The sequence below is a fragment of the Ailuropoda melanoleuca genome, chromosome 10, assembly GCF_002007445.2.
Source record: "Ailuropoda melanoleuca isolate Jingjing chromosome 10, ASM200744v2, whole genome shotgun sequence".
Taxonomy (NCBI): Eukaryota; Metazoa; Chordata; class Mammalia; order Carnivora; family Ursidae; genus Ailuropoda; species Ailuropoda melanoleuca.
This window is the reverse complement of record NC_048227.1, coordinates 64,671,012-64,685,035: the sequence shown is the minus strand read 5'-3', so window position 1 is coordinate 64,685,035 and position 14,024 is coordinate 64,671,012. Positions and strand designations below refer to the sequence as shown.

The 14,024-nt window shown below is 39.3% G+C and overlaps 1 protein-coding gene across 2 annotated transcripts in view; it reads left to right on the top strand.

Moving 5' to 3' along the window:
* FRK (fyn related Src family tyrosine kinase) overlaps nt 1-12,832 on the top strand; it is a 102,282-nt gene extending 89,450 nt beyond the window's left edge. The window contains exons 5-8 of one of the 2 annotated variants that reach the window (XM_019809344.2): nt 76-234; nt 8,966-9,147; nt 10,441-10,609; nt 10,998-12,832. In XM_019809344.2, coding sequence (XP_019664903.1) covers nt 76-234; nt 8,966-9,147; nt 10,441-10,609; nt 10,998-11,209 — 722 coding nt within the window. In that variant the 3' untranslated portion in view covers nt 11,210-12,832. The remainder of the gene's footprint in view (nt 1-75; nt 235-8,965; nt 9,148-10,440; nt 10,610-10,997) is intronic. The other variant, XM_002928639.4, reaches the window with a different exon arrangement.
* The last annotated feature ends 1,192 nt before the right edge of the window (nt 12,833-14,024 follow it).

Genomic DNA, 14,024 nt, shown 5'->3' with positions numbered 1-14,024 from the left:
TGATTCCCACCAGACTGCTGTGAGGATAGGAATGCCTCAATAACTTAAAGTGATTTCCTCCTTTTCTTGTTTCAGGTTCAATGGATCCAAATGACTTCCTGAGGGAAGCACAGATAATGAAGAATCTAAGACATCCAAAGCTTATCCAGCTTTATGCTGTTTGCACTTTAGAAGATCCAATTTATATTATTACAGAGTTGATGAGACATGGAAGTCTGCAAGAATATCTCCAAAGTAAGCTAAAGACTTCATAATGGGGGAAAAAAAGAGGAATTTAGTTTAGCTAGTCCTATAAATGTCGATTTAGCAAGACTTCTATAACCCAAAGGATATTTACTCTGTGTATTTCTGTGAGAATGAATGTCTTAACATTGAATGGCTCAACTGCACTTTAATAGGATATATACTGTGTACCACAAGGAGGAAAACTATTTATGTAGTCAAGAATAAATTGTTCATAATAGACATATTGGAGTACGTAAATGTAATGTAGAAAACTGAAGAATGGATGTTTTACATGGTGTTTTGTTTCCTGCAGTAACCAGTGGAACATTATCAGTCATGAACCAGTTTGTTCTATGGTCCAGAATTAGGGGAAATGGAATACTTTTGGAGGAACAGAGGGAGAGGTACCCTCATTCTTTCTCCTTTGCCAGTGTTTGACAACATCGTACTTGTTGGTGTTTAAAATACTTCCGCTGCTAGGCAACATTAGAGTTTTCAGACTAAAAAGCAGAAATATACTGTTGCTTTATTTCTACATTTGCTTCCTGTAGTCAGAGAAGACTTAAGGGCATTGTGAAATTTTGATGTTTATTACAAATGAATAATTTAATACGCAACAGTATAATGAGTATTAAAATGAGATGTTCAAAGTATTGGAGATCAAGTACTGAGAGAATAATTCATGCTTAAAAGAGACTTTTTCTGTGCTTTCCTGAAATGTCAGAGTGGGGTTGATAGAACGTGTACAGGTAAAGGGAGGGGAGCATAATAGAGCAAAGATATTAGAAAGATAAGAGTATGCTCTGATTTCAGGGTGACTTGTGAAGCTGGTGGTATTAAATCACAGAAGTGGAGAAGAGGAACAAAGAACTGGGCCTGTTAAATGCTGTTAAAAAATATGCCTAGCTCCTTTGCATAAAGTTATCAGATTTAACAGTATCAGAATATATTAGCCACCAGAGAAAGACTAACCTCAGCCATTGACCCCTTTTGCCTTATTCCCAGGGACAAATGTATAGTAGCCATCTTGGGTCATCTTTAACAAAAATGCTTTTTGTCAAGGGCACTTGTAACATTCACCGTGGTAAATCTAATAGTCAGTTCTTAGTCCTCACACCTATTCGCAGCATTTATTTCAATGGACTTGAAATAATGGAAACACTTCCTTCATTTGGCTTCCAGGACACTTTACTCAATGGCTTTTCCTCCTTTTTTGTTGGTTTTTCTCCCATCTATGTGATTTCTCTCATCTCTCAGACCTCTCAATATCTTGGAATTCTGCAATATCACTAGTTCCCTTGCTAATCTCAGTCAGTCTCAGGGTTAAATAACGTTTATGTATCAAAGATTTCTCAAATTACATCCCTCCATTACTTTAGAATCATAAATCCACCTGCCTTCTTGACTTCTTGACTGCTTCTCTGGATAACATAGGTGTGATGCAGCAACATCCACTCTCCCAAATCCCAGAGGCATTTATTTCCTGCTCATGCTATATGTGCAAAATAGATGGGTTGGTGGCTCAGGTGTTCTGATCACCTTGGGATGGGACTAAAATCACTCTGGCTTTTAGAGCTCCAACCAGGAGATGCAGAGATAACTTCTGTGCCTTTTTATTTGGTCAAATCAAGTCAGAGGGAATAGGGAAGTACAGTCCTCTAACGTAGTTGAAAGGAGAAAAAAATAAATGTGAACAGCCAGAATTTCTACACATATGTCCATTAAAAATGTCAAAACAACATGTCCAAAACTGATCTTATATTATCCTCAATAATCTGCTACTCTTCTGGTCTTTCCTTCTTTAATGATGTCAACACTCAGCCTAATCTCGTGGATCATCTCTACTTCTTCTCACAGCTTCCGTCTAGCCAATCAGCACATCCAATTGACTTTTTTCAAAGTATATCCAGGATTTTGCCACCTCTCTGCATGCCCACCCTGGTCCAAGCCATCGTCAGCTCTCTCCTAGATAGTGCGGCAGCCTCCTAAGTGGTCTCCCTCTTTTGGTTCTTGCTCCTTTCAGTCTCTTCTCAACACAGGAGTTGGAGAGATCCTGTTAAAGTGTAAATCAGATCGTGTCCCTCCTCAGTTCAAAGCCTCAGTGACTCCCACTGGTTCTCTGTGTCCAACCTCTAATGTCTTACATGGCCTGGCTCTCCATTACCTCTCTCCTTTGTCTCCACATCTCCCCCAACGTCTCCCTTGTCTCCCTTGACGCTGTGTCAGCCGCACTGCCATTTGCTGCTCTTTATATCTCCCACGCGTGCTTTCCTTCAGGCCCTTTGCACCTGCTCCTTTCTCTATCTGAAATCCTGCTCCCCGTTAATATCCATGTAGCTCACTTCCTCAGTTCTGTAAAGTGTTTCCTCAGACATTCCCATTGTGGTAAGTCCTTCACTGGTCACCCTCTGAATTCTAAAATTTAATCTGCTTCTTCTGTCTCTTTGTACACTTCTTTCCTGCTTTTTTGTTTTCTTAACTGCTGATCATCTTATAATGTATGACTTTGTTATGTGGCTTACTGTAAGTATCTTCTAAAATACAACTCCATGAGGACAGAGATTTTTCTTTGTTTTAGTGACAGAACAGTGTCAGGCCCATAGAAGGTGTGCATTAATTATGTGTTGACTGACTGAATAAGAAAATTAATGGAGAAATTAAGTGGGACTATTCTGACCCTAATATCAAGACTCGGGTTTTTTGAGACCCTTGGTGTCAGCTTGACAAGATCCACGTATTAATGACAAACTCCTTTGGCATTGAGGATTTTTGTGTTTTACTCAGGAATGAGCACAAACCCGGTCATGTTCTGAGTTGGACCTTCAGGGTCAAGTTTACCAAGGCCTTCATTTGCTGAGATACTTAGTAGCCATGAAGAGTAATGTAGAGACGCTCGTTACAGACAATCCCTTTCCAATCAAGAGGGCTTAAATTCAACAGTGATCTTAAAATGAGTCTGCCACTCTTAAACAGCCCATCATGATAACCCTTATCAGATGAAAGACTCTTGAGTAATGGAACATAATTGAAAATGTTTTCTTGTTGCAGATGTAAATTGTCACAGGCCTGTGAACCTTTATATCAGTTCTGACAACTGGCTGTTGTATCAGAAGTGTGTTCTGAGGTTTACTTGGGCAGTTCCTAGGCCACTGCAGTCTTTCAGGATAGAAAATGTGTTATTACTCAATTTTCCTCTCTATTGTGCCTGTCAATGAAAACTTTTTATATCATTGTAATAGGATTAGATGCCATATTTGATAGTTGAAATGACATACATATTTTTCCATAGAACCATCTTTGTAGTCCCTAAGCTTGGCTAAATATTTTTTTGTAATAAATTTCTCCAAAATGGAAGAGGCCTTGTCAAAAAACTTTAGCATTGAGGGTATTTGATGTCAGGTATTTCTTACTAAAATTTAAAGAGGATAAATGTCTGCATTTTTTTATATGCATACATATTTTTTAAAAATAAATAAAGTCCTAGCATGTTGTTCATCAATCTCATGGACAGTTCACTTAGATGGACTGAAGTAGACAGGAGTGTTTTCACTGAGATACTCTTTAGCTGACTACATCTGTAGCCCCAACATTCATGTGCTCAAGAATCATGTATAGGGGCGCCTGGGTGGCACAGTGGTTGAACCTCTGCCTTCGGCTCAGGGCGTGATCCCGGCGTTATGGGATCGAGCCCCACATCAGGCTCCTCCGCTATGAGCCTGCTTCTTCCTCTCCCACTCCCCCTGCTTGTGTTCCCTCTCTCGCTGGCTGTCTCTATCTCTGTCAAATAAATAAATAAAATCTTTAAAAAAAAAAAAGAATCATGTATAAGGTAAGTTTTAGGGAGGAGGATAGAATAGTTTTTAAGAGCATGAGATTTCAACCTCAAACATGATCAAACTTGAGTCTCCATTCTACAACTTATTACCTGTTCTTCTAAGTAGCAGAAACTCCTCTGAAAGGGGACAAATAATAACAATAGTACTTCATGTAGTTCTGAGTATGAAATGAGGTGATGTGGTGAAAATCAGCCATATGGAATAGTGGTAGGAGAGGTGCATATATATTCAATTTTTTTTTCTTTAAAAAAACACTGTATTTACTACATGCCAGGCATTTATCTTCCCTTCTTTCTTTTCCTTCCTTCCTTCCTTCCTTCCTTCCTTCCTTCCTTCCTTCCTTCTTTCTTTTTCTTTCTCTCTTTGTTTCTTTCTTGATGTATTTATTTATGTATTTATTTTTTTACTTATTTGAGAGAGAGAAAGCATGTGAGTGGCAGGGGGAGGGGAGGAATTACAGAGGAAGAGAGAGAGGGACAAGCAGACTCTGTGCTGAGCACAGAGCCAGATGTGGGGCTCCATCCCACGACCCTGAGATCATAACCTGAGCTGATACCAAGAATGGGATGCTTAATCGACTGATTAAGATTAATCACCTGCTTAACCACCCAGGCGCTCCTGCCAGGCATTTTTCTAAGTATTGTACAAATATTCACTTAATTCATTCTTCTAACAACTGGATGAAATGAGAATTATTATTATTATTATTATCATTTCCACCTTAGGGTGGAAGAAACTGAGGGATGGAGAGGTCAATAACTTATCCGAGGTGGTTGAGCCAGAATTCAAACCCAGGAAGTCTGGCTCTGTACTTAGTCTATGCTTTTAACTGTATGCATAGCACTGGCATTATTTTCTTAACGCGAACCTGTATTCAGTATCTATTGCTGCACAACGAATTACCCAAAACTTAGTGGATTAAAACAGCAGACATTTATTATCTCACAGTTTCTGTGGTCGGGAATGCAGGTACAGCTGAGCTGGGTCTTCTGTGTCTGGGTTTCTCACAAAGCTACAGTCAGGTGTTGGCAGATGCTTCGGTTATCTGAAGGCTCAAGGGGAGGTTGATCTATTTCCAAACTCACTCATGTGATTGTTGGCAGGAATTGGTTTCTCCGGGGCTGTTGGATTGAGGAAGCCAGTTCCTTGCTGCCTGTTGGCCTGAAGCTGCCCTATGATCCTTGGTACATGGACCTCTTCATAAGGCAACTTACAACATGGTAGCTGGCTTCATCAGAGTGAGCCAGTGAGAAAGCAAGAGAGAGGAGAGTTCCTGCAAGATGAAGCCACAGTCCTTCATAACTTATCTTGGAAGTGATACCCCATCACTTCTGCCATATTTTATTTGTTAAAAGTGCGTCAGTGGTCCAAACCACATTTAATGGAAGGGAATTTCGTAAAAGCACAAATACCAGGAGATAGAGAATATCAGTAGCCATTTTAGAAACTGCCTGTCACTTGACCTAGAACTAGTTTATCTTAACTTTTTGGCATTTCTTTTCATATTGAGTTAATTTGGTATCAAAAGGTATAGCTATTTTGGCCAATACAGCAGCAGTGCTTTGCCATCATGCTGCACACTAAGTTATGCTTTGTCTTTGGGGCGCCTGGGTGACTCTGTTGGTTAAGCGTCAGGCTCTTGATTTTGGCTCAGGCCATGATCTCAGGTGTGAGATCGAACCCTGTGACGGGCTCCATGCTTAGTGCAGAGTCTGCTTGAGATTCTCTCCCTCCCTCTGCCCCTCCCTCTGCTCTCCCTCTCAATTAATAAATAAGTAAATAAATAAAATCTTTTTATTTATTTGAGAGAGAGAGAGGGGGTACAAGCAGAGGAGAGGGGCAGAGGAAGAGGGAGAAGCATACTCCCCAACATGGGGCTCAGTCCTAGGACCCTGAGATCATGACCCAAGCAAAAGGCAGACACTTAACCAACTGAGCCACCCAGGTGGCTCTTTTTAAAAAAAAGTTATGTTTTGTCTTTTGGCTTACATCTCATTTTAGACTGAATAATCACTGTTAGCTGCTATAACATTCAAACATTTTGTGACTTAACAAAAATACGCATTTTTTATATGCATCAGACTTGCTCTTCTGCACGGCTTTCTTTAAGTGGTGACATAGGAATTTAGACCCCTTCCATCATGTGGCTCTGCCATTTCAAAGTGTATTTCTTCTAGCCAAAAAAATGTGGGAGATTTTAAGGATCAGGCCTGTAAGTGATGAGCGTCCTCACTTGCACACATTGCAGTGTGCAGAATTAGTGACATGGCCCAATTTAACTGCTAGGGAAGATGGAGTAAATAGTCATCTATGTTTGCCTGGGAAGAATAGGACAAATGGGTCAGTGAGCACTTAGTTTCACTATACATTGTATTTAAATATGCTGCTTGTGTTAAAAAAATAAATATATATGTATGTATACATACACACACACAGTGCTTAGCTCTATACCATTTAAAAACAATGTCCTCAACTCTGTTTATTTCATTTTTTAAAAGATTTTTATTTATTTATTTGACAGAGAGAGAGAGACGAGAGCACAAGCAGGGGGAGCGGCAGGCAGAAGGAGAAGCAGACACTCCACTGAGCAGGGAGCCTGATGAGGGGCTCAATCCCAGGACTCTGGAATCATGGCCTGAGCCAAAGGCAAATGCTTAACTGACTGAGCCACCCAGGCGCCCCTATTTATTTCATTTTTTATTGAAAAGATGGCATACATAAAGAACATACATTATATAATATAATTTATCTTTAATTAAAAGTGAGCAAGTCAACAACGGTACGGCCACTGTACAAATCAAGAATGAGAACGTGGCTAGCACTCCAGAAACCCCTGAGTACCATATCATTGACAGCCCCTCACAATCATGAATTTCCTGCTAATTGCTTTCCCTTGACTTACACTCTGCCAACTCCCTGTTGTCTTCCCTTCTTGGCTAGGGTTTGGAAATTGACATCTCCTCTTGCTGTCTCCATGTCCTCAGCTCCCGTTCTGCCCTCAACCCCTTGTCCCCCATCTCCAGTGAAAAATGCTCTTCCTGCCACTAAGGTCACCAGTGACTCCCTAGTAATATTTAATAAATACCTCTTAGACCTTATCTTGCTGGACTTATTTGTGGAATCTGACAATGGTGGTGACTTTCTCAAAACCTTTGACTGTTAGGATGCTCTCTTCTGGTTTTTCTTTCATTCTTCTGGCTGATTCTTCTCAGTCTTCTTGTAGGTTTGTTTTCCTCTGTTCACCTAAATATTGGTGTTTCTCATGATTCTGTCACTTAACAGTCTCACCCACTTTTAATGTTTAACTCCTACCCATAAACAATGACTGTTAAGTTGGTATCTTTAGCTGCATGTGAACGCCAGACCCAAATGTTTGTCTTCATTTAGGTATTTCCATTTGCGTAATCCATATGCATCTCTACCTTAAACATTCCTAAACTGTTTAGTTCTGTGTAGGCAGCAGCAATGACAATAAAATGACAAAAAAATAGGATTTACTGAGTTCTTTCTAGGTGCCAGGCTCTGTGTGCTTTACATGTATTAACTCATTTTAATTCTCATTTTAACGACAAATACCCTAAGGTAATTACAATGACCACTATATAGATGAAGAAACGGAGGCAAAGCTCTGATCTAGGTCCTGGCACTCCAGCTTCAAGCCAGTTTTCTAACCCTGAGCTATACCTGCCTTTCAAGTCAAGTTGCATCTAAGACTCTTGACCATGAATTCAACACAGCTTTGGTAATATTTGGCTTATTGAGTCAGAGATGATGATAGCTTGGATTTATAGGAGACCTTTTTAATTCTCCAGAAATCTGAAGACATCTACTAACAGTATGGCAGCGAAACAGTATCCAGGGAAGACTGACCCCACCGCACAGAGCCAGCACAGAATAACACTACCCTCTCTACTAATGCTCAAACCAAGTCTACTGCCTAGCTTTCCTATACTTAACTACGGAGGATGAGTTAGTGTTGGAAACTATGTCTATTAAAGGCTTGTCCATTCCTGGAGAGATGAGCGAATTATTTCTTTTTTTCTTTTTTTTTTTTAAATTTATTTTTAAGATTTTGTTTATTTATCTGACAGAGATAGAGACAGCCAGCGAGAGAGGGAACACAAGCAGGGGGAGTGGGAGAGGAAGAAGCAGGCTCATAGCAGAGGAGCCTGATGTGGGGCTCGATCCCATAACGCCAGGATCACGCCCTGAGCCGAAGGCAGACGCTTAACCGCTGTGCCACCCAGGCGCCCCGAGCGAATTATTTCTAAGAATAATAGGCTTAAAAAAGGAAATAAAATAAAAAGTATATCAGGCTTAATGGAGTACAAACGTAATTTACACATTTTATAACTACTGATAGACCCTTCATTTTTGTTAGTGAGCTAGTTTTTAAGAACAATATGATAAGGAAAAGAAAACCCAATATACTGGAAGAATGAGAACTTTTCATTGGCTCAGCCATGCAAATTAGTATTATTTTATAGCTTCAGTGACTAAAACAAACTCTGAAATGTTTGAAGGAAATCTAGAGGCAACCGAGTAAAGAATTTCCATAAAGAGTTGAGTCAGTGATGCGTGCTATGGAAAATGGCAATACCTGGACTCTTTCAGATCTTTGGAGCTGTGTTCGAATGATGTGGTACTGTTGTTTCTTTCTCTGTGTAATGTTCCTTCAGGGGAGTGAGGGCCTCAGCTTTGGAATGTGTTTGGACTCTGAAAATTGTTGCTTCATTAACCCTTCACAGGAAATGAATGGTCTGTATTGATTACGTTTCTTTGCTCAACAGATCAGTGCTATGGCACTTAATCCCACTGACAGCTCATTCACCAGAATCCTCAGAATTCACTTCAATAATTCACATATTCTCCAAAGTCAGTCTCTTATTTCTCTCATTGCTCAGATGATGCTGGAACAAAAATCCATCTGACTCAGCAGGTAGATATGGCCGCGCAGGTTGCCTCTGGGATGGCTTATCTGGAGTCCCAGAACTACATTCACAGAGATCTGGCTGCCAGAAATGTCCTGGTTGGCGAACATAATATCTACAAAGTTGCAGATTTTGGACTTGCAAGGGTTTTTAAGGTAAATTTTGTTTTGTTTTAATTAGGTTTTGTCACAGGTCAAAAGTCTAACATACCAGCAGACTAATGTACTGTTGTTCTTCAAAATAATGTTTCTCCAAGTTCTGTGGTCCCTAGAGCACTTCAGTAACCCAGGGCCTTACAGATAAACGACCTCCTGCTTTTATTTCTTCACGAAGGAGAAGGAAACAGAGAAAATGATGCCTAACCAGATGGGAAAGTACATGATTTGTTTGTGGTTGGATTAATGGTCTGCTTTTTCAGTACAGTAGCCTCTGCTGTTCGCCTCCGTTTTCCTTACAAAAAGCAGCATTATTTTGTATAGTTACCCCAGCCACCTTTGCTCACTTTCTGCCAAATTAATATTCATGCTGCCAGAATTCTTCAGCAATCATCGACTTTTTAATTCCTGCCCCTCTCCCTGTGTCATGACATCAGGCCAAAAGACACTGACATAAGTGATATACTAATAGGCCTTTTACTCTGAATTTAATTTTTAATTTCTACATTGTGCCCTACACTGTGGCTGTGGAACGTGAAACACAACATATAAGTAATTCTCTTTTATTTTTATGAATTCGTTATTTCTTTTTTAAATAAGTTAATTAGATCCCCAGGGACTTGATATATTAATTTAAATCATTTGGATCCTACTTTTCAGTATTAGAAAGTGGCAACATGGTAATTATTAAAGTCAGTGGCTCTCCAATACCAGCAGTAAGTCTGGAAACAGACAGACTTCGCTTTCATTTTTTTTTTTTTTTAATTTGCTGAAGACCATCACACGTGAGTTCTCCCATATGTAGTAGAGTGCTCCTGTCAGTGCTGTTTTTAGCACATAGTAGGCTCTTAAATAATATTTTATTAACGACTTCTCATAGATTTCTCAGCCTTATAAGCCAGATTTGGAATTTGCTACTGTAATTATCAATTGAACTAAGCTCTTTTTGAATATTTTCCCTCTAAATTTTTTTTTAAAGATTTTATTTATTTATTCGACAGAGATAGAGACACAGCGAGACAGGGAACACAAGCAGGGGGAGTGGGAGAGGAAGAAGCAGGCTCATAGCGGAGGAGCCTGATGTGGGGCTCGATCCTGGAAAGCCGGATCACGCCCCGAGCTGAAGGCAGACGCTTAACCGCTGTGCCACCCAGGCTCCCTTCCCTCTAAATTTTAATGTGAAGCAGGTTACAGATGAACAAGGTAGCACAAAAAAAAAAAAAAGAAGAAGAAAAGAAAAAAAAAATATATATATATGTCACTTGAACTTGGCTTGATTCCTTAATGCCTTAGCAGGTAGATAATGAAGACATCTATGAATCCAAACACGAAATAAAGCTGCCAGTGAAGTGGACTGCGCCCGAAGCCATTCGCGCTAATAAATTCAGCATTAAGTCCGATGTGTGGTCATTTGGAATCCTTCTTTATGAAATCATTACTTATGGCAAAATGCCTTATAGTGGTGAGTAATTAATTCTGAAGTGGGCCTTTCTGCTGCAGGTCACTTACTTAGGTGTGACTTTAACTGCTTTGCCCAGACTTAGAGGGCAGAGTTATGGGGCTGACCACACCATGTGCCTGTGGGAGCATAATAGATAAAATTTGATGATGATGATTTGCATTAATGAGGGAGTTTATTGCCTCTTTCTCCTTTGCTCTTGAATTGCAGTCTTATAGACGTTACTTGCTGCAAGATTTAGTTTAATCTCTGCAGCCTGGGAAGGGGATGGTAGACCTCATAGGTTCACCAAGGAAATCGGTTTGCTTTGTACTCTTGAATATAATTATCTATGAATTTAAGACCCTGATCTTTACCTTGTTTTTTGTTGGTTCCGTTCTATGTTATTTAGGCATGACAGGTGCTCAGGTAATCCAGATGTTGGGTCAAAACTATAGACTCCCTCAGCCACCTAACTGTCCACCACAATTCTACAACATCATGTGGGAGTGTTGGAACGCAGAGCCTAAGGAACGGCCAACATTTGAGAAACTGCATTGGAAACTTGAAGACTATTTTGAAACAGACTTTTCGTTTTCAGATACAGATAACTTCGTAAGATGAACACTGAAGAAGAACATTAAATAATGAAGTAACGAGAGAGTTCAATAATCAGTCCAGAAATAGAACCTTATTAATCAACTGCCAGAAGAGCTTACCTTGACATATTCAAGTGATAGGGTCGAGTTGGCCATGTATTCTGAAAAAAATTATATGTGCATTTCATTGACTGGGCAACACTGCAGGACAGTCTAAGATGATATTTTATCACTGCCTGGCAAAAATCAAACACATAAACACAGTTATTTTTCTTTTTAAAAAATACTTACATTTCTATTTATTGTTTGAAATACCGATCAAGAGGATCAACAGATGATAGTCAATTTTTACTCAGTGACTGTTGTAGCATTTTCCTGTTTACTGATTAAAGTGGTTATTCATTATTCCTCGGATTGCTGAATCCCATCAGGCTGTTATTATGAAGGAATCTGATTGCTTTGCTGCACAGCAGGACCTGTGCTTTGAGATTTTTTTTTTTCTCTTTTAAAATATCCTGTAACTACAATGATGGTAAAGCCATGTGAAATGACTTGATTGTACTTGGAGTAATTGCACATATTTTTTTCCTGTGCATAAAAAAATGAAGCAGCTGTTGAGAAAAAGAATTAAAATTTCTCTCATTTTGTAGAAGGAAATGATGGGATTTTCTGTACCTCAGTATGTGTCATCTGAGAATCATCTGCATTAGTTTTAATCTCCTAATGTTAAGAATCAGATTGCAAAACGGATGAGTTATTATCTATGGAAGTATGCGAGAAACATCTAATAGCCTGCAAAATCTGAGAAATAAGTATAAAATAGTTTAGGAAAATGAGAAGAGAGCAGTAGGATGTCTATGGCTTGTATTTCTGAATAATTTTAAAAAGATGGACCTTTGGCATATAGGCTGGGGTTTTAAATTGATTACAGTACAGGTCAAGCTCAGTTTTAGATCTAGAGGCTGGGAATAATGCCTGACCTTGATTATGAAGCTGTATTTTCTGTCTGGTAGGACAAGAGGGTTTTTACTCATCTTAAATATGCATTAACCTCTGTAAGAATGTTACTGTCTTCTCTAGCAATGAGTGGATCAATTTTGTGGCCCATTAAGATGATTAGGGAGGATTCTCAAAGGTAGTTTCAGAATCAGGTATATATTCAAAGATCTCTACTGTAAAGCAATGTGAGTGAAACAAGCAATGAGGAAACAGAAGATTCTCTCATCTTTAAAGGAGAAGGAGAACATATCTAAAGAGTTACAGAAACCCGCACTCGAAGTGGCTGAAGCATTAAGTACATGCGTGAGATCTGACTGAAGGCTGAAGGTAGGGAGGGCTCCGGGTACCATACCATTAGCACTTCAGTGAGAGTCACGGGGACCCACATTCCTTCCATCTGTCTTCTCTGTCACCAGCACTGTCCTCATTCGCAAAGTCACAGATGGCTCAGTAGCAGCTGGGGCTCCCTGTTCTTTTCTCCTCATCTGGTAGCAGAAAATGGGAAAACGCTCTCTCTGCATTTTCACCTTGCATAAAAATCATTCTTTTGGGGGGGCGCCTGGGTGGTGCAGTCAGTTAAGCCTCCAACTCTTGGTTTCAGCTCAGGTCGTGATCTCAGGGTTGTGAGAGTGAACCCTGTGTTGGGCTCTGTGCTCAGCACGGAGTCAGCTTAGGACTCTCTCTCTCTCTCTGTCTGCTCTCCTCCCCCTGTTCTCTCTCTCTCTCTCTCAAATAAATAAATAAATCTTTAAAGAAAATCATTCGTTTTTCTCTTTTAGCAAATTGGGGTATACGCCGATGAATAATAGACTTAATGTGAACGTTATGTGCCGACTGGCTTAGAATAAGTTCTGCCACTGAAGCTAGAAATGTGGCCATTTTTCCTGGAGACAAGTTGGGAGGTTGGCTTTTTGGAATAAAATTAGATGCTGGATAGGTATCCATTAAGGAGAAAATCCCAGATGTAGGTAGGTGTGTGTACATACATTCAGACTTCTCTGAAACTGAAATGGGTCATGTGTACCTATTGATAATAGAGCCCCTTGACTTTTTTTTTTATAAACAGGAAAGATTTAGAAGGTAAGGTCGACACTAATTGTTTATAAATCAGTTGACTATGTATAGGACAGCTTTATTTGTTTAAATCCGAATCTAATTGTGAAAATTCAACTACTATATAATCTGTCTTTTTTGTAGAAACTAATAATAATAACTTTCTTAGTAAGATCTGATTTTGAAATGTATAGAGAAGGTTATCCGTTCTTGTTTTAACAACACCTGAAACCAGTTTAACTTACTACGTTTGATTCTTGGAGACGTTTATGTTCAAGGTTCTGTCAAAGCAATCTGTTATTCTTGTTTTTGCCTGATGGGTCATAGAGAAAAATAATGGATTCAGTTATGAGAAGCAGTAATAGATTTTTTTTAAGCTGACATAAATTTCTTTCCCTGTATAGAATAAAAAGATTGGGAAAAGATAAGTTGAATTTTCCTACAATGAGCCAGTTCTTGTTAAATTTACCTCCCATAAATTGTAGCAAAGCACTTTCTATGTAATGTTTTATTTATGTAATTCAGTTATTTGGAGGTGGTGGTGAAGGATGTGAGTACATCATTTCATGTGGTATTTCAAATCTCTTTTGACAAAAACCTAAGAATTTTTGCAATAGGAAAAATTCAAAATTCCATTAAGCCTCTTTTAAGAAGGTTAGGAAAGAAATAGGTTTATATTACCTAAGGTCAAAAGAGGCACAGAGTGGATTCGTAATAGCTGTGGAACCTGAATAGTGTAACATCTAACACAAAGTAAAATCGAAGTGACCAGCAATCTGCAAACTGGG